The sequence below is a fragment of the Neoarius graeffei genome, chromosome 11 (genome assembly GCF_027579695.1).
Source record: "Neoarius graeffei isolate fNeoGra1 chromosome 11, fNeoGra1.pri, whole genome shotgun sequence".
In the NCBI taxonomy this organism is placed as follows: domain Eukaryota; kingdom Metazoa; phylum Chordata; class Actinopteri; order Siluriformes; family Ariidae; genus Neoarius; species Neoarius graeffei.
The window spans coordinates 80309224-80335203 of record NC_083579.1 but is presented as its reverse complement, the minus strand read 5'-3'; the positions used below and the strand labels follow the sequence as shown (position 1 = coordinate 80335203).

General features: G+C 39.1%; 1 protein-coding gene across 3 annotated transcripts; it reads left to right on the top strand.

Annotated features, from left to right (window-relative positions):
- The first annotated feature begins 2930 nt into the window (after nt 1-2930).
- grhl3 (grainyhead-like transcription factor 3) lies at nt 2931-18901 on the top strand. Of its 3 annotated transcripts, none has more exons than XM_060934773.1 (15): nt 2931-3091; nt 4510-4621; nt 4708-4772; nt 5673-5928; nt 6121-6206; nt 6377-6530; nt 7640-7751; nt 8246-8340; nt 9339-9497; nt 10203-10284; nt 11852-11973; nt 12723-12849; nt 15394-15479; nt 15619-15683; nt 17723-18901. In XM_060934773.1, the coding sequence occupies exons 1-15, from the start codon at nt 3075-3077 to the stop codon at nt 17838-17840; spliced, it is 1656 nt and encodes a 551-aa protein (XP_060790756.1). In that variant the 5' UTR covers nt 2931-3074; the 3' UTR covers nt 17841-18901. The 3 variants fall into 3 exon arrangements, with proteins under 3 accessions (XP_060790756.1, XP_060790755.1, XP_060790754.1); XM_060934772.1 differs by having other exon boundaries at nt 4456-4621; nt 6380-6530; XM_060934771.1 differs by having other exon boundaries at nt 4456-4621.
- Nucleotides 18902-25980: the final 7079 nt, after the last annotated feature.

Here is a 25980-nt window from a genome sequence, read left to right as displayed (position 1 = left end):
CAACTCTGCTTCCTGATTTGCTGTCGCCAACAAATCTGACCTTGTCTCTCTTGGATTCTCCTCATTTAATAAATCCTCAAAGTACTCTTTCCACCTTCTTAATACACTCTCTTTGTTTGTCAGCACATTTCCATTTCCATCTTTCATCACTCTTACCTGCTGTACTACATCCCTTGCTTCCCTGTTTCTCTGCCTAGCTAGTCTGTACAGGTCTTTCTCTCCTTCTTTGGTCTCCAGTCTTTTGTACAACTCCTGGTATGCATCTGATTTCGCTACCGCTCTTTTTGTCTTCTGTCTCATCTCTCTGTATAACCGCCTGCTTTCCTCATCTCTCTGATCATCCCAATTCTTCTTTGCTAGCCTCTTCTCTTTTATAATTTCCTGCACTTCTTTGTTCCACCACCATGTCTCCTTGTTTTCCTTCCTCCTTCCCGATGACCACCCTAGCACCTTCCTTGCTGCCTCTCTTACTAGTATAGCAGTAGTATTCCAATCTTCTGGCAGACTTCCATCACCACTCAATGCTCATCTCATTTCTTCCCTAAACTCCTTCTGATGTTCAACCTCTTTTAGTTTCCACCACTTAATCTTCAGCTCCACTATTTCATTCTTCCTCTTTTTCACTTTCAAGCTCGTCCTGCACACGACCACTCGATGTTGTCTAGCTACACTCTCCCCTGCCATCACTTTACAGTCTCCAATCTCCTTCAGGTTACCCCTTCTGCAGAGTATGTAGTCCACCTGTGTAGATCTTCCTCCACTCTTAAACATCACCCTGTGCTGCTCTTTCTTCTCAAAGTATGTATTGACTATTGCCAAATTCATCCTCTTTGAAAAATCAACCACCATTTGCCCTTCCACATTTCTCTCTCTTACACCATATCTGCCCATCATGTCCTCGTCTCCTCTGTTTCCCTCACCAACATGTCCGCTGAAATCTGCTCCTATCAGCATGCAGCTCCTTCTGTATACTTTCTACCACTTCATCCATCTTTTCCCAGAAAAACTCTCTCTTCATTCTCACATCCAACCTGTGGGGCGTACGCACACACAACATTAATTACCACTCCTTGAATCTCCAACTTCATGCCTATCACTCTATCTGACAGCCTCTTCACATCAATCACACTGTTGACCAACTCTCCCCTCAAAACAATACCAACACCATTTCTCTTTCCATCCACTCCATAATAAAACAACTTGCATCCATCTCCAATGTTCTTGGCCTTGCTTCCTTTCCACCTCTTCTTCTGCACACACAAAATGTCCAACTTCCTTCTTTCCATCATATCTGCTATTTCTCTTTTCAATCCGCATGTTAGATTTGGCACAGTTTTACACTGGATGCCCTTCCTGACGCAACCCTCTCCATTTATCCAGGCTTGGGACTGGCACCAAGAGTACGCTTATGCACCCCCAGTGGCTGGATTGTGTTTTTTAACAAACAAACAAACAAACAAACAAACAAACAAACAAACAAACAAACAAACAAAAGAGCCAAAAAGTTTCCTTTTCATTACTGAGGTTAAGGATTAGGTGCAGGCACAGCATTAATTAACTGCAATAATAATTATGTCAGTGGAAGGTCCTCACAAGGATAGTGAGACGTGTGTGTGTGTGTGTGTGTGTGTGTGTGTGTGTGTGTGTGTGTGTGTGTGTGTTTTAGATAGAAACAACTGCAAAGTCCATGTAAGTTATGCAAATTATTTTAGATCTATCTATCTATCTATCTATCTATCTATCTATCTATCTATCTATCTATCTATCTATCTATCTAATCACCAAATCACCAATTAAAATGTCTGAAATACTCATGTGCAATTTTATTCCCGTCTTTTAAAAAGTTCCTTTGAAGACTTGCTAACTGCCCTTCAGGCTGCATCTACTACTACCACTAGTACTACTGCTGTGCGCACACACACACACACACACACTGAATAGCCTTGTGAGGACCTTTCTTTGACATATTTTTTAATGCAGCTATTTAATGGTATACTATATCTCAGTCTAGCCATCACCTCAAAATAACCCTTTTGACTAAAAAGTTTTTAGTTTTTGTTTTAAAAAAATAATAGCAGTTTTCCTTGTGGGGACCAGCCAAATGTCAAAACCATCAGATATTTCTATCTTTGTGAGGACGTTCTATTGGCATAAGTATTACTGCAGTTAATTATCTAAGTCTTACATTAACTGCATAACTAAAATGAAATATTTTGTCTATTTTAGTTTAAAAAAAAAACTGCAGATTTTCAGGGGAAAAAAACTCAGGGGATCAGCCAAATTCAAAACTGTCACATAATCCTATTATTCTGGGGACATCTGGACACTTACTTCTTTTCACATATACTAGTTTCAGTCCTATTTTTAAATACCCCAAATTTAATATAAAATATAAAATTTAAGGAAAGAATTTTCAGTTATTTCCTTTAAGGCACTGGTTTTCCTGCTTTTTCTTTTATTTCTGCGTTGCTTTATCTTCAGGTAAATTGTACAGACTGTAGATGCAGTATCCAGGCTAAAGTTCTGGGGGAAAGTTTCACCCATCAAACATCTTAAACCTAGAACCTTTTTAGCAGCAATTAGAAGAACACTGTAAAGAAACAAAACCTTTTATTATTTAATCCTGTGTTTAAACCAGAGAGAAACATGCATGCATGTGATACATATCCCAGTTAGCATAATAAAAGGATTTCCCTGAGATCAGCCTTTTGGTTTCTGACTCTTTTTCACACTTGCCTGGGATAAAGCTCAGCCTTTTATTTCATGTGTTAATGAGTGCCATTCACATACCTGCCTGAGTTTCTCTCCAGCACGACAAGAGTTAAGGGCGAACACCTGTCCCATCTACACACCTGCCTCGGAGCCTTCGACCAATCAGGTGCAAGTGTATGAAAGCTACTTGTTGGGACAGATAAATGTGCCAGCAGCAGCAGGCCCAAATCAAAACCACTTCACTCAAGGAGGTACACAGATATAACCTCTCTCTCTCCTTTATATATCAAAACAGAAACACACCTTACCAGAGAGGAGAGCTTAGACTGTGGATTTTATTTCTGCTGCCTCTGAGGAACGACATGACCAAGGAGACTGAGTAAGTAACGTGCTTTTGTGTATATATATATATATATATATATATATATATATATATATATATATATATATATATATATATATATATATATATAAAATCTATTGAAGAAACTTTATCAATCTAGTTAAAAGATTTGCTCTTAAATGGTTGGTAATGCAAAGACAACTTCTTGAAATCAAACTGACACAGATGTTTACAGATGTTAGACATTCATCAGGAAGTTGTCTATTCCTTTCACATTCTCAAGGTGTCAGTTATAGTTTCGTTGCTTGCAGCTCTGACACTCCATCTGTTTTCTGCCACAGGGCAATTAGACCCTGATCAGAAACAGTACATAAGGGCTGTTTTACAGATAGCTGACACCACAATCAACACACACACATTATATATATCACACACAACCCACAGACTCAGAGCACACCAGGCTGCGTAAGATTAAGAACGAATAATCATAGTACTTGTCCTAGGGGTTCTGAATCACAAAAGCAAGTTTTCACCTGATCATTGTAACAGAGAAACTAAATAAGGGCATTGAAACTGCATGGCACGGTGTATCCCGCTGTGGCATGCAATAATAACAGCACCAAACAAGTGTCATGTGAGGGTCGTTTCATTCATATGGCTGTGACAGTGCAGTGTTTTCAAGTCCTAGCTTCTTGAAAGACTATTTCAGAACCTGATTCTGTCACTTTTAAAAAGGAAACGAGCTTTATTTAAGGGAAAAAAAATCATCAACAGGAAATGTGTTCATTTGCTAAACAAGACCTCTCACCTGGTCAAACAGAGCTCTGTCATGAGTTCAGGTGATGGAACGCTTGTCAGGAGTACACTAACTGTTTGCTTGCTAGCTGCTAATCCATGGCACAGGGGGAAGACCCAAACATGGACCCCACTTTTCCCTGCATGGAGAGATAAGCGATCCTTCCCTAATGCCTAGGTTTTGTTTGTGGTCTTCAAGCGACACTGACATCCGCCTTTCTTTTGGTTAATTCTAGCAGAGATCTTATATTTGCATGAGTTCTTTCCCTCAGGTGCTAAGAACATCTATAGAGCAAATGTATCGGGGAGGGTTTAGGATCATCTCAGTAGCACATTTCGCAATGTTCAGGCAGGTGTTTATGTGGATCACTGACATCAAATCCATACAGGTGGTATTTTCTTAAAGCAGGATTTGCTTAAAGTACTGCATCCTTCAGTGCAATTTTTTTTTACAATGTATATTTCTTGCTTGAGATATGGGCAACAAACTGGAAGACAACTCATATCTGTGCGCGCAAAATCTTAATGAACTGTTGCATTTCTTTTTAAAAAAAAGTTAACCCAGTTTCTCAACCGTTCTTTCTTCTGGTCTCATCTTGATCTAGGGCTCTGATGATTTTACAAAACGAGATCTTTAATTACCCATGCTACCCTGACAGCTACCTAATGGATTCCTGGAACTACATGGACACTGATGGCAGCAAAACTAAATCCAGGCTCACTGAGGAAGATCTCAACAGTATCTCCATCTTTGCAAGTGATATTTGCAAGGTAAAAAAAAAAAAATTCTCCAGAAATTTCTAATCAGTTGAGGAATTCATTCATTCATTCATTCATTCATGTCTTCTTCTTTATAGACTCCAAAAGAGCAGAAGATGACTTCCTGTTCACATGCTGGCAGTACATTTAAACCGATAGACAGGTAAAAACAAACAAACAACTACATTACACATGTTTAGCAGACACTCTTATCCAGAGTGATATACAATGTACCTCAAGCAGCCTGGGGTTAAATCCCTTGCTCAAGTGCACTTCAGCCATTCCTGCTGGTCCAGGGAATCAAACCAGCAACCTTTTGGTCCCAAAGCTGCTTCTCTAACCTTTAAGCCTTGGCTTCCCCTTAATTCCCCAACTAGCTGTTACTTCTGTACAAGGAGAGTGAGTAATCTCCAGCGTCTTTCACCATACGTGCCCAATTCATTTCACATCCTGCCAAGATAAAAGGCAAACCCCAAACACACACTGACGGGTGAGATTGGAAAGGATAAAGGTGTGCCTGTCCAATTGTCAAGAGAGACAATGGTGACCGGTGTATGAAACTTAATGTCGGTGTTTCTCACAGGTTTTGGTTCTTCACCTACTGCCACTCCTCCAGTGTGCAGAGCGGGGGCTAGTAAGATTAGCTCAAGCTTAGCTGAGGTCAGAGCAGTTTTAAGATTCTAATCCTCTTCTTCATCCCATCCCAGAGACAGCTGAGTCACTGGTCTTTTGTGCTGCTGAAAAATGGCAGCTGAACACGAATATTTTTCCCCCTTCAAGCTCAAGCAACGACGAGAAAGGCAAACAGAGTTAGAGATGTGGATTATGTGGCAAACAGCTCCCACCCAGCTCTCCTCAAACAGTGTCGAGATTGAGTGCTGTTTCTGTTGATTTTAACAAGTTCTCCAATTACTGCTATGAGTAAAAAACATTAAGATCTTTATTTGTTCTTGAATAAATGACAAGTTACCTAGCTACTTCCACTTAACTGTAGCATTTAAATATGACACATATGCCTAGTTTGCCTCCACAATGAACACAATTATCTTCAATTATTTTTCAGAACACCACATGGTTCTTCCCCTGAACTGACAACTCTACAAAACTCAAACCTCATGAAGCTGGTATCCGAGAGTATTTGCATCAATCAATCACAAGTTACGAAGCAAATTTCTCCAAGCAACAACAGCTACATCCAGGCCGTCGCGGGCGACAGCTATGAAAAGCAAGCCATCAACAACATATTTGATTCCCTTATGCTCAATACGCCTCATAAACCATGGCCTTCGGATACCTCCTACCTAGACGCCAGCACTGAAGTGAGTCTCACAAAGAAAACCTTCACATGAAGAACTTACATAAGCCAAGTTGACTTATGATTTATGTATTGCTATGCAACAAGTGGTTTTAAATTTCCAAAACAATACTATGACTCATGAAATGATCAGTACTCAAACTTAATTGATGCAAACTAATATACAATGTTCTGCTTTTTTTCCCTTCACACACAGCCTCTAGGCTACAGCACTGATTTTGTGGCCCCCCCAAGTCCTGATTATTCTGACTCGTACTCAAACTCTCCTCCTGAGAGGTACAGGTGAGCCATGCAGGGAACACATAATCACACACCAAACCCAATCATCAAGACTTAGACCTTCTTCCAACTGCTAATATTTCACATTACTCTAGGGACAAGACTTTTTTTTTTTTTGTAGACTACTGATTCTTGTTTGGTTGTTCATTTGGTTTTTGTGCTGTCTTTGTTAGTAGGGATGATTTTCAGTTTATTCTCGGAGCATCTCAAGCCTCTCAAAACAAGACCACAGAGATTCCTATGGTGTACCTGAACAAGGGTCAGTTCTACCCCATCACCCTGCAGGGAGTGGACAGCAGTGCTGGGATCCCGTGCAACAAAGTGAAGGTGAGAAAAGACATTTAAAGATTTTAAGTTGAAACAGACACCAGCAAAGTATTGGATTATTGGGAAGGTGGTAGAACCTTCTCCAAAGTTCATACAGGGACCTTTAGCAATGTAAAAAAAAAAACCAAGCAAACAAAAAACTCTCAGAAAGGTCTAGAAAGTGTCATCAGTGGGATGGAAAGTTAGGAATCATCTAGAAGTTGGCAAGATATTAGAATGGATCTCAGTAAAAATGGTGGTAAAAACCAATAAAATACAGTCAGTAATACTAACCAAAAGATCATGAAGCTTTTAGAGGTTGGAAAGGTGTTGCAAATTACCTCCTGTACTTGTGGAGATCCATCGGAAAGGAAGTTAAAATGTTAAAACACTCAGATAAAAAAGAATAACAAAATCAAAGTCTGGGAAAGATTGTGAAGGTTCTGGAAGTTGGCACAATTGTCGAAGGCTCTAGTACGTTCTAAAATGTTTTCCACCATTCACAGTGCTCATGATATGACAGCCAGGCTCAGTTCCAGGACACCAACTCACATACCATAAAACGCTAATGTGGAATGTTTTATATGCTGAAAGATCTACTGGTAAACCTGTAGCCAATTACAGAGCTGATTAGAGTGTCATTATTTATGACTCAAGGTACACACTTGGCTCAAACAACCTCCCACTATTAGCCCAGTGCTTAGATGATTGAAAACATGGTTTCCCTAAAGATCATTTCATAAAAATGTCATGTTGTCATCACTTCTGTCACTTGCCATGACAGTTTCCAGTGATTAGGGGTGAACACTTTAGCATGAGATTTGATCAGAGGTTTGGTGGCATTAAGGTTGTCTTTTTGCTGATACATTTCCAGAACACACCTATGTATGTGTGCAAATCCTGTCTTGTAGCATTTACGCCAAAACTCCAAATGACTAAAGTCTTAGAAATGGAGAGGGAGAGGCATGCCAACCTGTTTTCAAGCGAGTGTATGCTCACTCAATTAATGACAATAAAACTTAAGCCAAGGTATTAGCTTGATGACAAGTTGCTTTTGTAAGAAACCTTTTATATCGATCTACTTTTTTTGGTTCCTTCTCTCTGTTCTTATCTTTCACTATCTCTCTCAGACTATGATCATGGCAGTGTTTGAAAATGAGAAGAGTCCTGAGATGCAGCTGAAGTGTTGGAATCATTGGCACGCACGGCAACCGACAGCTAAGCAGAGGGTCATTGATATTGGTATGCACACACACACACACAATAGCACTTAAAAGTCCCTTAGCTCAATGCAGAGGTCTGCAGTCTTAGTTAATGGTTTGTATGGTGTCCGGTTTTCTTTCCAATCTGACAGGAGCCTCGTCTGATTGTATTTGTTTAATCGATTTAGGTTTATCTTCAAATGACTCTTAGGTGTGGCTCCTAATTGGCTAGAGTACCACTGTGCTACAGATTGTGGTGTTTTTCCTCATCCAACACACCCACATTGACTCAGGAAGTCTGTTAATTTGCTGATTATTTGGAAAAGGTGTGTTAAAGATGGAAACACAACACAATTAGCAGGGCTGGGAACCTCATGAACCATACCTCATTCACCATGTGTTCACAGTTAAAAACGATGCACTATCACCTGTCCTTTGAGCAGAACCACTCTCGTTTATTATTTTTTTTATGTTTAACCATCCATTTCATTTGACAGTGCAGTCATTTACTCATTTTCATGCATTTCTTTCCAGCTGACTACAAAGAAGTCTTCAGTGGCATCAGCGATGTAGACGAGGTCGCTTTTAACGCCTTATCCTTCATCTGGAACACCAATGAAGAAGCTAAGGTATAAAAACACACACTTGAACTGATCCATCTGTTTGTGTTGTGGTGTGTGTCACAAGTCACAAGGGCAGAGGAATCCATGGCATGTCACCACCCCAGGCACCTGTCATGACAACAAGGAGAGAGAGAGAGATCTCAAGAATATCCTGAGGCAGTTTAGGGTGGGACAGCGAAACCAAGAACAGGCGGAGGAGGGAAGCAGTATCAAAAAGAAGAAAAAAGAAAATAATATATACACGCCTGATAATTACCCAAGACTAAATTTATAAGAGCATGAAAAAGAGCACAACAATTGACTGAGAATATAAACTGGGTAGAAAATAAAAATGTATAAAGAAGAGATAAATATCAGATTAGTTGTTGATAATGGATTACAAAGACAAATAAAGCTGATCCTGGCTTAGAACTGAACCTTTTGCATATTAAGTCTTTCTTTCTTTCGTTGCACTGGGTTAAAACTTGCTTGGTCATGTCCCAGTCTTCCCATTTTTATTCCACACCTTTCCTATGGAAATGAACACTTGTGTATTTGCTGCCCCACCATCTTTCAGCATTCAGGGGTAGGTTGTCATTCATGATGCTTGGAATTCATCTTAAAGACTTGCCGAGTGACATAATACATGCGTTATGATTATGCTCGGGGCTCAGAAACTATTTCAAGGTGCTCATTGTTTCTTGTATCTGAGATCAGCTCTGTCACTTTTAGCTAATACATGAAAATGTAGTTAATAAGTTAATGAAAGTCTTAAAACCTGTTTCTCTCTCTCTCTCTCTCTCTCTAAATGTGCTGTATTGTACAGTGGCTTAATAACAGCAGGATTTAGCAGTAACAATTGTATTTATTCTTTAGTAGCACTATGATTTATTAACAGTCGAATCATTAATCAAAAACACACATAGATTAGACTTCTGGATATTTTTATTACTTAATTAAGAAGTATCTCAAAGTGTAGCACAATAGTTTAAAATCTAATCAGCTGGTTCTTTGGTTTTCCACAGGTGTATATTGGTATCAATTCCCTCAGCACAGATTTCTCATCTCAGAAGGGAGTGAAAGGCGTTCCTCTAAACCTGCAGATCGACACGTATGACTTCAGCTCTGGCACCAACCGTCTCATCCACCGAGCCGCCTGCCAGGTCAAGATCTTCTGCGATAAGGTCAGTTAGACTTTTCAATTCCATGCAAGTTTAAACATCCTGGGGTGTTTCAGCTTGTGGTAATTGTGATAAAGTTGTGCACTAAAGCACGAAGCTACAGTTATGGCCCTCTAGGCTATTACCCAAGACTTGAGATTGTGCCTTCGGAGCGAATAGGTGCCTTAAAAGTCATCTTTCACTGTTACTAACTGCCACACACTTTGTGACCTGGAGGATCTTTTTTCATAGCAACTCGTGGAGGAGAAAAAAAAAGGTCACTTGGAGAATCTGTTTGTCTGCTCAGACACAAACGCGTTTGTATCTGCTGGTTGATAAGACGCACCATTCATCCCATTATTCAGCTCTAATCTGATCAAAATCTCCAAACCCTCATATTCTTGCTATCTTCTCCATCTACTGTGTTCCTTCTCTTTGGCTTCCTTCATAGCTAGCTTAGAGTATTTAGTGAGTACAGGATGAGAGAATCATTCAGAATTGTACCTGTCTGACAGGTTTAGCCATGGCAGGTGAGCTGAGCGCATCACCAAAGAACAAGGAACCAGTGTGTTTTTCCATCAAATGGTGCTGGCAGCTTGTTTTTTGTTTTTTTCAGTATTGTACCTTGAAGGTCTGTTTTGATGAGGCACAAATCACTGAGGTGTCAAGGCTGAAGTCAAGCGAGTTCAAAAATGAAATTATAAAGCTGTTACACTTGTCTTCTGACAGGGTGCAGAGAGGAAGATGCGAGATGAAGAACGCAAAAGGGTCAAGAGGCGACCCAAGAATGTTGCTGACTCCACTAACAGTGGTACGTGTCATCCATCCTGCCCTTTAACCAGTTATATAATCACACAGGTCTGAGATCACTGTCAGAAAAATGAGCTTTATGCAATCACAGAAGTTTGGTACAGAGACCACACCTGTAGCTCATTCCTCTTAGCTAATACGTATTCCCCATTCTAGAGTTTTACATTTGTTTCTCAAGCCAAAATTTCCATAATTTATTTCACCTGATTTAATTAAGAATCCAAACATGAGAGAAAAAACAGCAACAGAACACACTGGAGAATTAGTAATATACCAGACAGTGAGCTGCTTAAACAGGAAACAAACTGAAAAGCAGGCTGAAGAGATTAAAAGTTCATTCCTAGCACATAGCTAGCTCTGAGATTAGCTAGATAATAATAGCTATGAGCATAGTTACAGTACTGTGCAAAGGTCTTAGGCTAGGCACACTATTTTTTTTTTTCATACAAACTTTGTTATAGTTTTCTATTTTATGACTTCGACATTATTGAGCCAGTACAAAAACATTTTAGAGTCCAAATGTTTGTTTAAATGTTACAGAAAAAAAATGTTTGAGCAGCATATTCCATAAAAGCGCACTTTTCAGATGAAAAAAGAAAGCATAATGAAGGCTGCTGGGTTTTGGTGTAAAATGAAGAAGTGAGTGTGACAGTCAAAGTGTCCAGAAGAACTGCGGCTGGTTCTGTAAGATGCTCAGGAAAACCTACAGATCATTTCCGCATAAAACTGCACTCACTGGACCTCTGACGGATATTTTATTTTAAAGCAAAGGGAATTTCGTCTCACACCAAATACTGACTTTATTTCATTTATTATGGCTCACTGATTAGTTTAGAGTATTTTTTTAATGTTAAAACATTTCATTTCATTATTTTTAAGTTATTTTTGGATGACAGCATTTCTTTACATGCACCTAAGACTTTTGCACAGGACTGTATTTCCCCCCCAAAAAAAAAGTGCTCAACTTGCACTATTTTCACTGCTATAATAACTATTCATCTCTAACAGGGTTGCTTTGTTTAGCTTGGTAAGACCCTGACCTATTTGTATTAGCATGATGACATGTTTTTGTAAATGTAGTTGTGATAACTGAATTAGCATCTGCCTTGCTAACTTGCTAATTTCAAATTCCAACTCTAAATTAGTAATATGCAAAAGTCAGGTGTGTTTGGTATGAAATATTTGACCTACACATTGAAATAATTCATTCACTCCCTTATTTTATCAGGGGAAATATTAATGTTTGGTTTTGTTTTGCTTTTTAATGGCTAACAGAATTGCTGTTAGCATTTAGGAATTAATCACCAGCACAGCCTTGTAGGACATTTCAAGGGTCATACCGGTACCACTTTAAAAAACAAAAAAACAAACAAACAAAAGCTTTTATGGCTTTTTCATATAATGATTACAGGCTGTTGTAAAGTCCCAGCTTGAACTCAGCCTGCTGTAAATGGCAGCATTCAGTTTCTTTGTACTTTCAGTGCTAATTAGCTAATTATTTTAGATCAAAAATTTTGTTGAGCTTGTGTCACTAGAGTTTTTGAAAGAGTGTGTCTTTCTTTTTCCAGGAAAACAGCTTGTTTCCAGCTCAATTGGGAAGGACTGCACTTTCTTCAAGGCCCTGGACGACCACATCACACAACCTGTGCTGTTCATCCCTGAGACCCACTACAGCAACCTGCAGCGCTTGGTATGCCCAACACTCTCTCTCTCTCCCCCCAGAAATCCTGTGATTTGCGGTTAACCACAGTGCTGTTGAGTCATGTTCCAACAGCTGCAGGAGAGAAGCAGGAAAAGTGTGGGAAAATATGTAGTGGGGGGAAAAAGTGGGCTGGGAAGCACGATAGAAAGATGGAAAGGGAAAGTATGATTACACAACAGTAAACGAACCTCACTTCATGAAGAGTCGGCCATGCTGATGGACATGGAGGATTAGCTTGCAGGGGCTTGCACACTCCCAAACACACACATGCCTGACTCAGCCTTATTCACTGGTGTTAAAGGGATTGCGTGTTTACACAGCGGAGGGGTAACACACTCACACACTGTTCTGAAGGACTGCCTTTCCCACAGTCTCTTTGGGAGCCAGGGTTTCAGATAAGATGTGTATTTCCTTCCATCTCAGCATCTTGCATGCATGCAGCTACCCACACACACACACACACACACACACAGTGTTGGATGTCATGCAATCATAGCCTCTGTTTGGGATCATGTCACACACTAGTATCAATCATGTACATATGAGAACAAAATCCCTGCTCAGGCGGTTAGATACACACTCGTTTGATTGTGTTTGTGTGATGCTATGCATCTCCAGGTTGCACCTGCCTCGATCTGAGAAACGATAACACTGTCAGAGTGCAGTAGGAAATTTTTCAATTGCCACATTTTGCTTTTACTCTAATGCTGATAGTGTCTGTTATCTTTGGCTCTTAGGTGGTGACTACCAGTGCAGACGAAAGTGAGAGGAACTCGCTGAAACGTGTCGCCTGTTTCTCTGATTCAGGAGAGCAGTGTGGCTTACCGCTCAGCAAACAACCACGCAGGGAAGAACAGCAAAGAGGTACGATAGCGTGACACATTACAGAGCTGAGCTACAACATGAACAATGCGAAACTGCATTATAAAACCTCCTACATTACACACTACCCCCACAGAAACATCAACACAAACAAATCACACTATATCACAATATAAACACCACAAGATTCAATGTCATTCAGAGACTTAGATAATATATATAAAACTGTGTCATCTGCATACAGTTTTATATATCATCTAAGTCTCTGCATGACATTGAATCTATGTTAAATTCTGATTTATCTCGAGTTTGTTCTTGGCTTGAGTCTAATCAACTTACTCTAAGCATTAAGAAGTCTAAGTTCATTCTAATAGGGAGGAGCCAACCCTTAAGCAAAGTGGGTTCTGTTTGTATTTCTGTTGCTAACAATATTCTAGAAGCTGTAACCTTATTTAGTTATTATCCCCCGCTGGCCGAAAGGCCTGAAGGGGGATTATGTTGTGGCAATTTCCTTCCGTCCGTCCGTCTGTCTGTCCATCCCAAGAAGGCTGCTCACCTTCTGAAATCAACTTCTCTCACAATTTTTGGAGGAATTTCGCAAAACTTGGCAGGATTCTTTGTTATATGTTGATAGTATGCATATTGCAATTTCATTCAATTCAGTCGCATTTTACCAGAGTTACGGCATCGTTGCCAGCGGAGGATATTGTGCTCTCAGAGCACTCTTGTTTAGGGGTTGTTATCACTACCAACTTGAGCTGGGAAGATCATATAGATTACATAAGTTCCAAGATAAATAAGAAGCTGGGTCTTCTCAGGTGAATCAAAGCTTGTTTACCCCAGAGGCCCGGATATTATTTTTTAACAGTTATAGTTTGCCTATTTTCAGTTGTGCAGATATCATATGGGGTGAAAGGGGAAATTCTGCCCTTATGGCACAACTTCAAGTTCTCGACAATAAAGCAGCATGAATAATTTTAGAAAATTTTAGCCTACCTTTTCCTTCATCAGGAACAGAGACCTTAAACAAGTTTAACTGGAAGCCACTCAGCCACAAATGTGCTGAACATCAAGCGACTTTCATTTACAAGTGTCTAAACCAGCTGTTCGCTCATCAGTTTGAAATTAACTTCAATAAGGCTTATCACAACTCTAACACTAGATTTAACAATAATATCCAAAAAACAGCAGCCGATATAAACTGGGGCTTATGGACACTGGAACAAGTTAGATGCATCCTTGAGGGAAGTGACATCATTAAGAAAGTTTAAAAAAGGCCTCTGCAAAGTAGTTTTCTAGTATCTTTTGCCAAAATGGTCTCTCTCTCTTTCTAAAAAAAAAACCACTCACTTTATCTCATATATTATTATTTTTAGTAGAGTCATTTTCATTAACCTTTGAAATCTAAGTTAATCATTTTTAGCTTACTGTACTTCAGTAGTAGAATTTTCTTTTCAGTTCTCTCTAATCCGCTGACTTGATTGGTCGGACCTGAGTTTTTTACTTTAATTCACAGTTACACTTTATTTCATGAGTTGATGTAAACCACTCTATGAACTTATGTTTTTTCATATTTTATATTGTATCACTTTTATAGTTTTTAATTTATTTATATTTTTTGAGGACCCTTCTGTAAATCACTCTGTGATGTTGGCATCCTTAATAAAGATCATCATTCATTCATTCATTCATTCATTCATAACCCCACTGGAATCACAGACCACCACTAAATAAACATCACAAAACTACAAAACTATCAAGTCACACCATCACATAAAGCACAGAATCCAAACAACATTCGAAAGCCAAACACTACCATAGACAGCACAACATAAACCCTGCTGAATCAGACTGAACCGCAATATAACTACCGCAAAACCATCTCACAGCATCACAGTTTGTAACAAATCCAAGATTTAAAAAAAGTGCACCAGAGTCATGAACATTTGGATTCATGGACTTTCGAGCTTATGGACTTGTTGTCCAATAATAACTTTATAGAACAAACAAACTAGGTAGAGACACAGTAATTTGTGCTAGCTGTTACAAACCAGGACGTCTGGTCACCGTACCCTATAGATCTGGAACAGTAAGTGATAGAGAATGATGCTTAGTGAGGAAAAGTTGCACCCTGTTGCCCTAAAAAAAAACCCTCATTGAAAAATCATGAAAATTGACAGAGTTATAAGTGATTGAAAAAAAAATCCTGTTTTTCATGGCTCATTCCAGTTCGGTGATCCAGATCAGTACCAAAAGTCATAGCAATGTAATTCAGCCCAGATGTATTCTTCATGTGAAATTTGGTGATGATTTGTTGAAAACTGAGGGAGAAATAGCGTCCAAAAAACATTATGAGAATAATAACAATAAGAAGAATAAAAAGTAGAAAGATCCTGCATAAATTAAAAACGAACAAACTCAGTAGTCCACATACAAAGGCAAAAACGATTAAGACCACATCCACCTTATAACATCTACAACAATAAAGCCACTCTGCAACATGTAAACCAAACTTCATCAAGCTAAACTGAACAAACATAAAGCAAAAAGGCAATTTATTTGTTTGTTTGTTTGTTTTTGCTATAGTCCTCCTGTATGTACGACAAGAATCAGAGGAAGTGTTTGACGCCCTGATGCTGAACTCTCCCACCTTGAAAGGACTCCGGCAAGCGGTTAGCCTCTTTTCTTTCTCTTCCTTCCTGCTCTCCTTCTTTTCCTTCTATCTCTTTGTCATATATGTGAAGGCCTCACTGTACATGCCACCAGATCCTTGACATGAAACTCATCTTGTTTCTCCTTTCTCATGCTCAGATTTCAGAAAAATACAGCCTGCAAGAAGACACCATTGGGAAAATCTTCAAAAAATGCAAACGAGGGTGAGTGACATTATCACTAAACACACAGAGCCTGACAAGGTGGCATCGGCCATTTTGGCACAGGGAGGGTCTCGGTAGATGATGGCTGCTGTTTACGCTGTAATGACAGAGCAGATCTTAGAGATAAAAGAAGGCTGGGATGTATTGAAATGCTCTCGTTGTGATTTTAAGTTTAGCTTTGGTCTCTTGTTGTCAGCTTTCTGGAACTTAAGTTGACAGACTGGATGGACAAGAACTGTGTAGTAAAAGAATTTCATAATTGCTGTTTTCTTTACCTCTTTACCAGGGAAAAAAAATGTGTAGAAAATAAAATAAAATAAAATAAAAGGAAGACGAAGTAGTAGAGCAGGGAAATCACAAATGTGCAGATCCTCCAGTCACCTGTCACCGTCTGAGTTATATTTTCATACCCTTGTGCATGTACAGCACTGGTTTATATATGAGTTTTAGTATCAGTAATCTAGCCCAGGGCTTTGTTGCTGTGATTCGGAGTGAGCTGGCCTTCAGACACGTAGATGATGGTAGTGTTTGGAAGAACAGGACAGGTTAGGTAGCATTCTCTCTCTCGCTCTCTCCAACCCACATCATCAATCTGTTTCCTGTGTACCCTCAGGCTTGGCAGATCTGGCACACATTACCTTCTGGGTGGAACATTTGTTTCATTTATGATGTAGGTGTAAGGCTGAAGCAAACTTGCAGTATGCAACAAATCAAATATCTTTCTAATGGAACAATGATCAATTTATCTCCTTAAATCTTGTTGTGTCAGTGATACCAAGTTTAAATGGAGTTCAGATCCATGGTTTGTATTTTAATTAAATGTTAGTCTAGATTCGGGAACTGGAGGCCAATTACGGCACCTTTTACTGCTCATTTTTAAAACAATACAGTTGGGTCCTCTTACATTTCTATTTTATATCATGATATTCATCTGCACTTGTGATTCATTTTAGTGTTGTTGTTGATCGCTAAAGATTGCACTTCCTATAAACAGTTTATGCCAAGTCTCACCCTTGTTTAAGTGGTTAATCTCACCTGGAGATTATACTGTAGATTTATACCTAAGAATCATAAACACGATTATTACACAATATGTGCATGCTCAATATCTATTCAACCCACTTCATACCATTTGGTTTTACAGTATACAGTTATAGAAGAGGAATGATTTATATTCTCACTATCCAGTGTTCCTTTTTGAGCTTGGTTCATCTCGAGGTTTCTTCCTCATGTCATGTCAGGGAGATTTTTCTTGCTGTTGTCACTTCTGGCTTGCTCATTAGAGATCTGAATCTACATCTGGATTTCTCTGAACCTACTTTATGACTATATATATATATATATATATAAGTTAAAAGAGCTATACAAATAAAAGTGAACTGAAATGAACTTTATATTACAGACATTTAGCAGACGCTCTTATCTAGAATGATGTACAGCATACCCAGAGCAGCCTGGGAAGCTAGGTGCCTTGCTTAAAGACATTTAAGCCATTCTTGCTGGTCCAGGGAATTGAACTAGCAACCTTTTGATCCCAAAGCTGCTTCTCTAACCATTAGGCCATGGCTTCCCCGTTAAACTAAAACTCTTGTTAATGTTTATGTTGCTAATGTTATGTTGCATTCATCATGTGTTGGGAAATTAATTGTAGATTTCAGTGTAGATATCATTTCGCCTCTGAGAGCGGTGTTTTGTTGTTGTTTTCAACATTCTGCCAGTCAAGGATTAACTTTTGCACATTTCATCAAATCTTACTTCTTTCTTTGCATTATGGATGGAGGAACTTGCTTGAATGACTGAACTGAAAGTAGGCCAACATTCAGCTATGTGTTGTGTTAGTTGCTTAGAGACCCCAAGCCACCAGGGGGTCCCATAAGATCTCATACATAGGATGTCACTTAGGGCTTCAAAAGGTCCCGAAACAGCCCTGCTTAAAAGTTATGCATAATATTAGTTAATGTAATAAGTCAATATTTTGTCTTTTATAGTGGCCTGTACTCCTCATGATTCACCTCCTTTCTTTATTCTCTCTGTTCCAGGATTTTTGTGAACATGGACGATAACATCATCGAACACTACAGCAACCATTCCGCCTTCCTCATCGAGATCACCGAGACCCTGCTCAATCAATTCCAAGTCACGCTACTTGAGTTATGAGGGACATCATCTTCCATTGATGCAAGTCCCACCCCCTCACTGGCAGCATCTCCTCAGCCTGCCAATCAGAAAGCACTGCCACGTCTCAGAGATATTTTTTTTTGGGGCAACAGCTGTCACCATGGGGACAATAGAGTGCAGCAGGTTTACAGCTAAACATCAGGACCATATTAATTACCTCTGTAAATACATTCTATTTTACCTATTTTTATTAATTATTACTTTTGTTTGTTTTTTAACCACTGTCGAATATGACGTAAGCAATTAAGATGCATTGAACAAAATGATGAGCGAAGGAATGAATGAATGAGCTGTAAATAGGAATTGTAAATAGAAGTGAATATTGTTAACAAAAAGATACTTTGTATGTCTTATGATTAGATATGATTTGTTAATATTTCAGTGATAGCTTTGCAATGTTTGCCTGTTTGAAACCCCCCCCCCCCATCACTGCTGCTTTCTGTGGAAGGAAAAACAGAACATGGTAGCGGTATTGCTTACGCATGCTTGTGTACATTCCTTTAACTTCATGTATGCGCCTCTTAACACTAAGTAGGTTCATATGCTTCCAGTCAGGACTCTGAAGCTTCACACTAGCCTGCCTGTTTCACATCCGAAACTGTCCAAGTCAAAACCAGGGTGGTTTTGGACTTTGAACGTCACACATTTCCTGCCCGCGGAGCCGCATTTCTGTCTCAGTGTTTCACTTGTGAAAAATCAATAGCTGGTGGCTTTTTGTTGCTCACCGTCGACTCTGCACATTTCGAGGCTGCTCAAGCATTACGGGTTTCACGACGAGGTAGCCTCTTGTCCTCCCACATTTAGTTGAAAAGAAAAAAAGGAACCACAAAAATTTAAATCACCAGGAAAAAAAATCCCTGTTGAAGTTTGGACTGATGATCTAAGTTTTTGTGGAATTTCTTTGTTTATTCGGATTTCACATCACAAGCATTTCAACTGCTTTGTGTTTCCATTGTATATCATTGGTATTTTGCCACATTAACCCTATTTGCTTTTGTATTTCGTCTACTTTTATAAGGAAAATAAAAAATGAAATGAAATCACTTGGCTAAGTGTCTTCACTAAGATGACATACGATAACTGAATATTTAAATAATATTGGCTGGCTTTTTTTATGGTCTATCAGATACATTCCATTCGGCGAGCATGATACTGAATGAGTCAAAGATGAGTAGCTGAATGGAATATATCTGATATACCATGAAAAAGCTATTATTATTATTATTATTATTATTATTAATGCACACTCACTCTTCCAGTTTTTCAATGTCTATTGGTATGTTTTTCTCTTGTAAACAGAAAGGAACCATCAGGGCCTTCTAGTCCTTCAGAGAAGCCCAAACATATCAGTATTTCAAATGTTATATTTAATTTCTTTCATTCTTTAATAATTTCATGATAATTATTCTCTTCTAATTTGGCCTCATTTTCTATCAAATGTGCTTCAGAAATGAAAGGGTTACTGTCCTGAAAACATTAAAATCGAGTTATCCAATGAGATTGTTTTGTTTGTTGTCTCTAGGCTGAGAAGGGTTCAGAGCTGCTCACTCATTGGTTAGAACTTCGGGGACAAAAGGCCACGGCAGTGTATGTTTACGTTGGAAGTGACAGATTAATTAACCAATCAGATTTTGATTTATAGTGGGAGGGACCAAAAATTTATCACCTGCCTTCTCAAAGGCCAACACGAGTTTAACCGCAAGTCGGCACCGTCAGCGCAGCAGTGAAGTCACCTTCCAGCCGGTGTAGCGTTCATCAGTAGCGTTAGCGAATGCTAATAAAGCAGTCAAGCCAGTGATATTGAGAGCAAGTAGCACAGGCTAACGACCAAGAAACTAAGATTTCTGTCTCCAGACTCTTCTTTCACGCTGCACACTCGCTACAGTATTTTTCACTCAGACTTAAAGATGAATTTCCCTGTGTAATTTACTGAGTTACTTTTAAAATCAACATCAACAGCTACACACAACGGAGTGACCTGGCAGCCTGACGCTAATCCCTTACAAAATCTTTTACCCTGTTGCTTTTTTGGTGTCTGGCTAAGGTTTGGCTGAGCTCAAGTCCCAGCTCTAATAGTAACGGTTCACCACTGCTTGTAAATATGCATGAAGAATATCTAATGAAGAGATGCAGAGCATGTGGGAAGGAGAATGTTGAGGATGGAGCTGCCAGGCAAAAGAAAATGAGGAAGGCCAAAGAGGAGCTACATGGATGTGGTGAGAGAGGACATGAAAGTGGCAGGTGTGGTAGAGAAGGATGCTGAAGACAGGGAGCAATGGAGATGAAAGATCCGCTGTGATGACCCCTGTTCGGGAGCAGCCAAAAGAAGAAGAACATCTAATGAAGTTTTGGTAGTCTTTTGGGTGTTCAATGCACCTTTCTCTTTCCCAGTGAACAAAGAAATGATTGCGCACATGCACAGCGGAAAACTTTCTTATTGGATATTCACATCAGCGCCAACGTGCGATGTCATGTTATCTTGACAACCATGCAATATTGTAAACCATAGTCAGTGCTCATTCTCCATTGGATAGAATGACATAATACACATTGAATAAGCGATATGCTAACAATATTGTATGCTATTAAACCAAATGAAGGAAACCCACTAAAAGGGAATAGAACACATGTTTTTATTCCATCAAAAAAGTGTCTTATATGGATAATAATAATTGGTACTGAACATGATACATTTCTGGGTTTTAATTGACTGCTATTATAGCTTTGTATTTTGTGACATTTGTCAATTTTTATGATAAAATTTGTCAGAAAAAAACAAAAAGCAGTTTATATGTTGCTAGTTTTCTGTTATGCGCTTCCACTGTTACCTAGAGTAACCCTCTTAGAATGAGGGTTATTCAATGAGTTCTTTGTTTAAGAGTTAAAGGGGCTTCACTTCCTATAGGGTTCTACATTGGACCTTCAAGGGTTTCCCCAGAATCCTTAAAGGTTCTAATTTTCTATAATTATATAAGGGTTTAACATTTGGATTAATCCAAATCTAATGTAACAAAATTTGAACACCAAATAATTGCAGTGTTTCACCATGTGAAGTGAAAACACTGGTATAAACTGAGTCCCAAATTGTTCTTTCTTAAGACTGGATAGATTTTCATTTTCCACCTTACTTCTCACTCAGAGAGTTAAAATATAGAGAGAGCAGGCTGGACACGTGACCGTGTTCTATCACGGAGAGCTTGTGCCATTAGCAAAAATGGGAGTGGTCTGCGCTTGTGAATAGCCAACAGCTATGGATCACAGACACACACACAATGTTCTAACTGTCAAAAAAAGAGCTCTTCAGTAGCTTTCAAATGACTTGTGAGCTATGGTGCCAAACAAAAAGGTAGTGGAAGCCGGACAGTTTAGCCAACTTTGGAGCTCTATTTCTGACTAAAATTATATCTCCGGTGTTTCAGTCAATCGTTTTCAAAGTCCTCAGGTCATATACTATAATTATTCAATCAATCAAATTTTTAAAGGACCAGACTATGGGAATCTGGGAACCTGGCCACAGTGAATGACTTCAGTGCACTCTCCTGGGTGTGACCTCTCATCTCACCGTCGTAAACAAATGCTTGTGGAGCAATACTCAGAAGTAGCTACCACTGCTGATACTACTTTAAAACTTTTTTTTAAGTATAAAGCTAAATAGAGCCAAAATAAGGTACATATACAATTTTTATATCATGTGTACACTACCAGCTGTTGCCAGTATTCTGGCACCTACTGACGTAGACTATTGTTTCCTGTTTTGGATGCCATATTGGTAACAGTATGACAGAATGAACTCTAATGTTACCACTTTAGATAGCTTCTGATGAGTCCATCAGCACGTCTCTTAACCCTCATATCACAAATTCAGTGGAAGGTGGATGCACATGTTGGTAAATCTTTATTAACATGAGTTTCTTACACACATTGAGTTGATTGAAAGAAACAGAAAACTGGTGTGTTAGAGTTTAGGTGAGTGTGAGAGTTGTAAAATCCGAGCCGGATCAGGATTGGTGTGGAGAGTGGCAGATTCTGGATCAGCAGTGGAGTTTTTATATCTTGGTGGGGGCAAAATACCTCCAGAAGGATAGGACTCCAGTTCTGAATTTGTGGGGACATTTAGCTGGTTCCCACAATGAAGACTACGTTTTAATAAACACTGCAGCTTTTATTTAAAAAAAGATTGGGGGGCTTTTGGTAATTGAGGTTAAGATCAGGGTGTAGCATAACATTAATTAGCCTCATTAATAATTGAGTCAGTGGAAGGCTCTCACAAGGATAATAAGACAAGTGTGTGTGTGTGTGTGTGTGTGTGTGTGTAGAGAGAGAGAGAGAGAGAGACAAAAACTTTCTTCAACCAAAAGGTCACTGGTTTGATTCCCTGGACCAGCAGGAAAAGAAAATGTGTGGGTGGGTGGAATGAATGAACATCACTTCCCCTCCCTCTACATCCATAGCCGAAGTGCCCTTGAATAAGGCATCGACCCCAAACTGCTAACCGAGTGCTGTAGCGTAGCTGCCCACTGCTGTGTGTGTGTGTGTGTGTTTTCACTGGTTCACATGGATTAAATGCAGAGGACGAATTTCACTGTGTTGTAATGTATATGTGACAAATAAAGGCTTCTTCTTCTTTTCAAAAAAAGCCCTGTTCTTCTTCTACAGACATGCGTTATTTTTTGAAATTATTTTAATTAATTTATTTTCTGCAAAGAACATTGTCTTTTTCTTATACAGGGTGTTTCAAAAAATTTGATATAATTTCACAATCTAATAACTTTGCCAATTCTCGTTAAACTGACCTCGAATTTTAACAGTGTGTGCAGAAACAGGTCAAAATAGTTTTTGTTTTTATCTTTTTAGATATAGAAATGCCATTCCCTGGAAAAGAAAAGGTGTTTTGTGTGTTAGAATATGCTCAAACACATTCAAACAAGACTGCAGCATGCAGTTATGAGAGAATTCTCTAAAATTGTACTGTTACTAGAAAAGACTGTTACCAAAGACATGCTGCAGTATGTTTGGCCGGAGCTGGACTGCCGACTTGACATGTGCCATATCTCAAGCGGTGTGCCTATTGAAAATTTGTGAAATCATTCATGGTATCCACATACCTTTGAATTTCTCATTCAAATTTTGAGAAATAAATCGGATATTGCTCAACATTAAGCCTGTTCAGTTTCATTTGCCTGGACTATGTACTTTCTGGGATATTTACATCTCAAATAATATCAATTTTTTGGAAACACCCTGTATACTAAATATAAATAAAATGTATTTTCATTTGCATTATCATCAGCACTCATATTCTTTGGCCTGTTGTTTCTTATAAGTTAATTTTGTGTGTTAGCCAGTGGGTTAATTATGCTTTTTTAAAAAAAAAAAAACATATTACTCACACCAAAAAGGAAAGTCAAGGACTGAAGATGAATTCAGCCCAACATCCAGCAACGAGAGAATCAAGGAAGCAAGCAATAAATAAATAGAATGAATGAGCAAACAAACAAACTAATGAACAAATGAATATCACATAACCTACAATGATTAATTGGAAATCAAGTCAAGTCAACTTTATTTTCATAGCGCTTTTAACAATAGGCATTGTCGCAAAGCAGCTTTACAAAATTTTAGTGACTTCAAACATGAGCTAATTTTATCCCTAATCTATCCCCGATGAGCAAGCCTGTGGCGAAGGTGGCAAGGAAAAACTCATGAGGAAGAAACCTCGAGAGGAGCCAGATTCAAAAGGGAACCCTTCCTCATTTGGGCAGAGGTGGAAAAACCCGGGTGCAGAAAGTAAAAACCCTGCCACATTTTTGCTCCAGCCAATTCAATGAACCAGCTGATCCTAATTACCACATCCCCTAAGCCAGGTTGATGAGCTAATTGGTGAAATCACCTGTGTTGAGAGCACAGGCAGAAGGAAAACCTAAGCAGGACTTTTACTTTGTCAATCCAGTTTTTCCACCTCTGCATTTGGGTGATAACAGACAACATGATTATAACAGTTTTAACATGAAGTCAGTTTCGTTGATGTTATAAACTCTTCATTGATGGAAACTTGAGTGCAAAACTGTTCATGATAACTGCAGTCCTAAAGTTAGCAAGTCAACTGTAGTCCTCAGCCATAAAAGCATTACTGTAAGAGTCCAGAGCGTCTTCCAGGTGTGACTTTCAACTGTCCACATGGGGCCGTCCTCCACAGGATTGATGCGATAAGACTCCAGCCAGACACAGAGCACCAGGATGGATCAGGCAGGTCCAAGGAGCAGAAGAAGTTCAGCATCTCAATCTCAGGATTGGCATGTAACTCAGAGGGACAGACGGGGGGGGACACAGGTTGTTAGGTATGCCCAATGTCATCTGATGAGTAGGAACAGCATACATTTTGCACTGAGTGCAAGCAGGGACTCCAGCAAAACTAACTATGGCATCATAACTAAAAGGGAGAGCCAGAAGGTAACACAGGCATGAGGGGCCCCGGGACATAAAGCAGCAGCCACTACACCGTCAACAAACTCGAGTTCATCAAATAAATAATCTAATTGAGCAAGTGAATGGAGCTAGCTCCCCCCCCCCCCCCCCCCAAAAAAAAAAAAAGATCGTCAAACTGAAGAACTCAAGCACAAATTAACATCAGTTATTCTCCTAACCAAATCACTGGAAGAAAAAAGTGAGTCCTTGATTTGTCATGCTGTGAAAGTGTCCACTTACACTTCAACACAAAACAGAAGTTGATAATTTGGGATCAAACCATTTGGACTGAAACCACACTGTGGGCTGTCCAACATCATGACCTTCACAGTCATAATTAACTCTTATTCATGAGATACCTATAAACTGAAACTAAACCCATGGTATGTTAAGTCTTCAAATTAAAATTAAAAAAAGAAAGAAAGAAACAAAAGACTCCTCAGTTGCTTAACTGTGCATTGTCTGGCCACTAGAAGTCGCTACGGTGCACAGGCGACTGCTTACAAGACTTCACAGGAAGCTTGGCTTCCCCTAAAACTTAATTAAAATGTGACAGCAAAATGTTTATCACATCATCTGTATTATTCATCAATCAAATACTTTCTGGGGCACAACTCAGCCTGAGGGCAGAATCTCATTTGAAGCAGCTGTCACAAAGGGAAGCCCGTTCATCAGTTAGTGCCTGTTAGGTGTGTGTGTGTGTGTGTGTGTGTGTGTGTGTGTGTGTGTGTGTGTGTACTTGCTGTATTAATGCAAAAGATTAAAGAACAAATAGAAAACACAGGAAATCACATTTGTATTGTTATATTTCATTTTATTTCATTTATGCTTACACAAAAATTAATCACTTCCTTCTGAAATAACATCATGGGGAAGCCATGGGCTAAAGCGAGGTACCTAACCCCCACTGCTGGGTGTATGTCAGGGTTTTATTTGTACGTTTCTACTAACTGCCTGTAATGTAATAATCAGATAAAACAGAACAGTATGTGTGCATTCATGTTTATGATAAATGAACTAGATTAAGGAACTTGATTACTGGAATCAGTGTTCATCTGTCAACATGCACAGTCTGTTTATCATGATGAACAAAACCTTACACATTCAGTGTACTAAAAATGGACTTCCTGCACTTGGTACACGTCAAAGGTGTTGCAGGGTCTTTTGCTGGTACACACTCCTGTTACTTCCTTTTATTGCCACCAGCTGTAACCTATAACAGTGAATAAGTACAGTATAGTCATGATTACAAATTCTAAAAATGCCCTGTTTGAAAGCTGTGCTTAACTGCTGTTGGTATCAGATTTGTGAGTATGAAGTGCAAATATAATAGGAAACAAATTATAAAAGTAATCCTAATGGAAATGAGCTTTGACAAATTTAAAGCTAGACGGCCTTTCGATTTCATAAAATCGGTGAAATTTAGTTCCGTCTGAAATGTGGTGATTGTGATATCTGTTTATTTCTGTAATATCTCACAAAATATCAGGCCATTCTGTGGCTGGGAAGTTATTTAATTTGAGGGGATTCAAGCAAATAATGTGCATGAAATCGCTCGCTTGGCGCAGTCAAGCAGACAGAGGAAGTCCGTGTGCGCATGCGCAGGTTTACCTTCTTCTTCTTCTTTTGGGTTTTACGGCAGCTGGCATCCACA

Excerpts from the sequence above, each read along its gene's own strand:
- grhl3 (XM_060934771.1), top strand. Across the intron at positions 7,752-8,245 it reads GCAGAGGGTCATTGATATTG|CTGACTACAAAGAAGTCTTC; the intron begins GTATGCACACAC and ends ATTTCTTTCCAG. Across the intron at positions 15,684-17,722 it reads TTCAAAAAATGCAAACGAGG|GATTTTTGTGAACATGGACG; the intron begins GTGAGTGACATT and ends TCTCTGTTCCAG.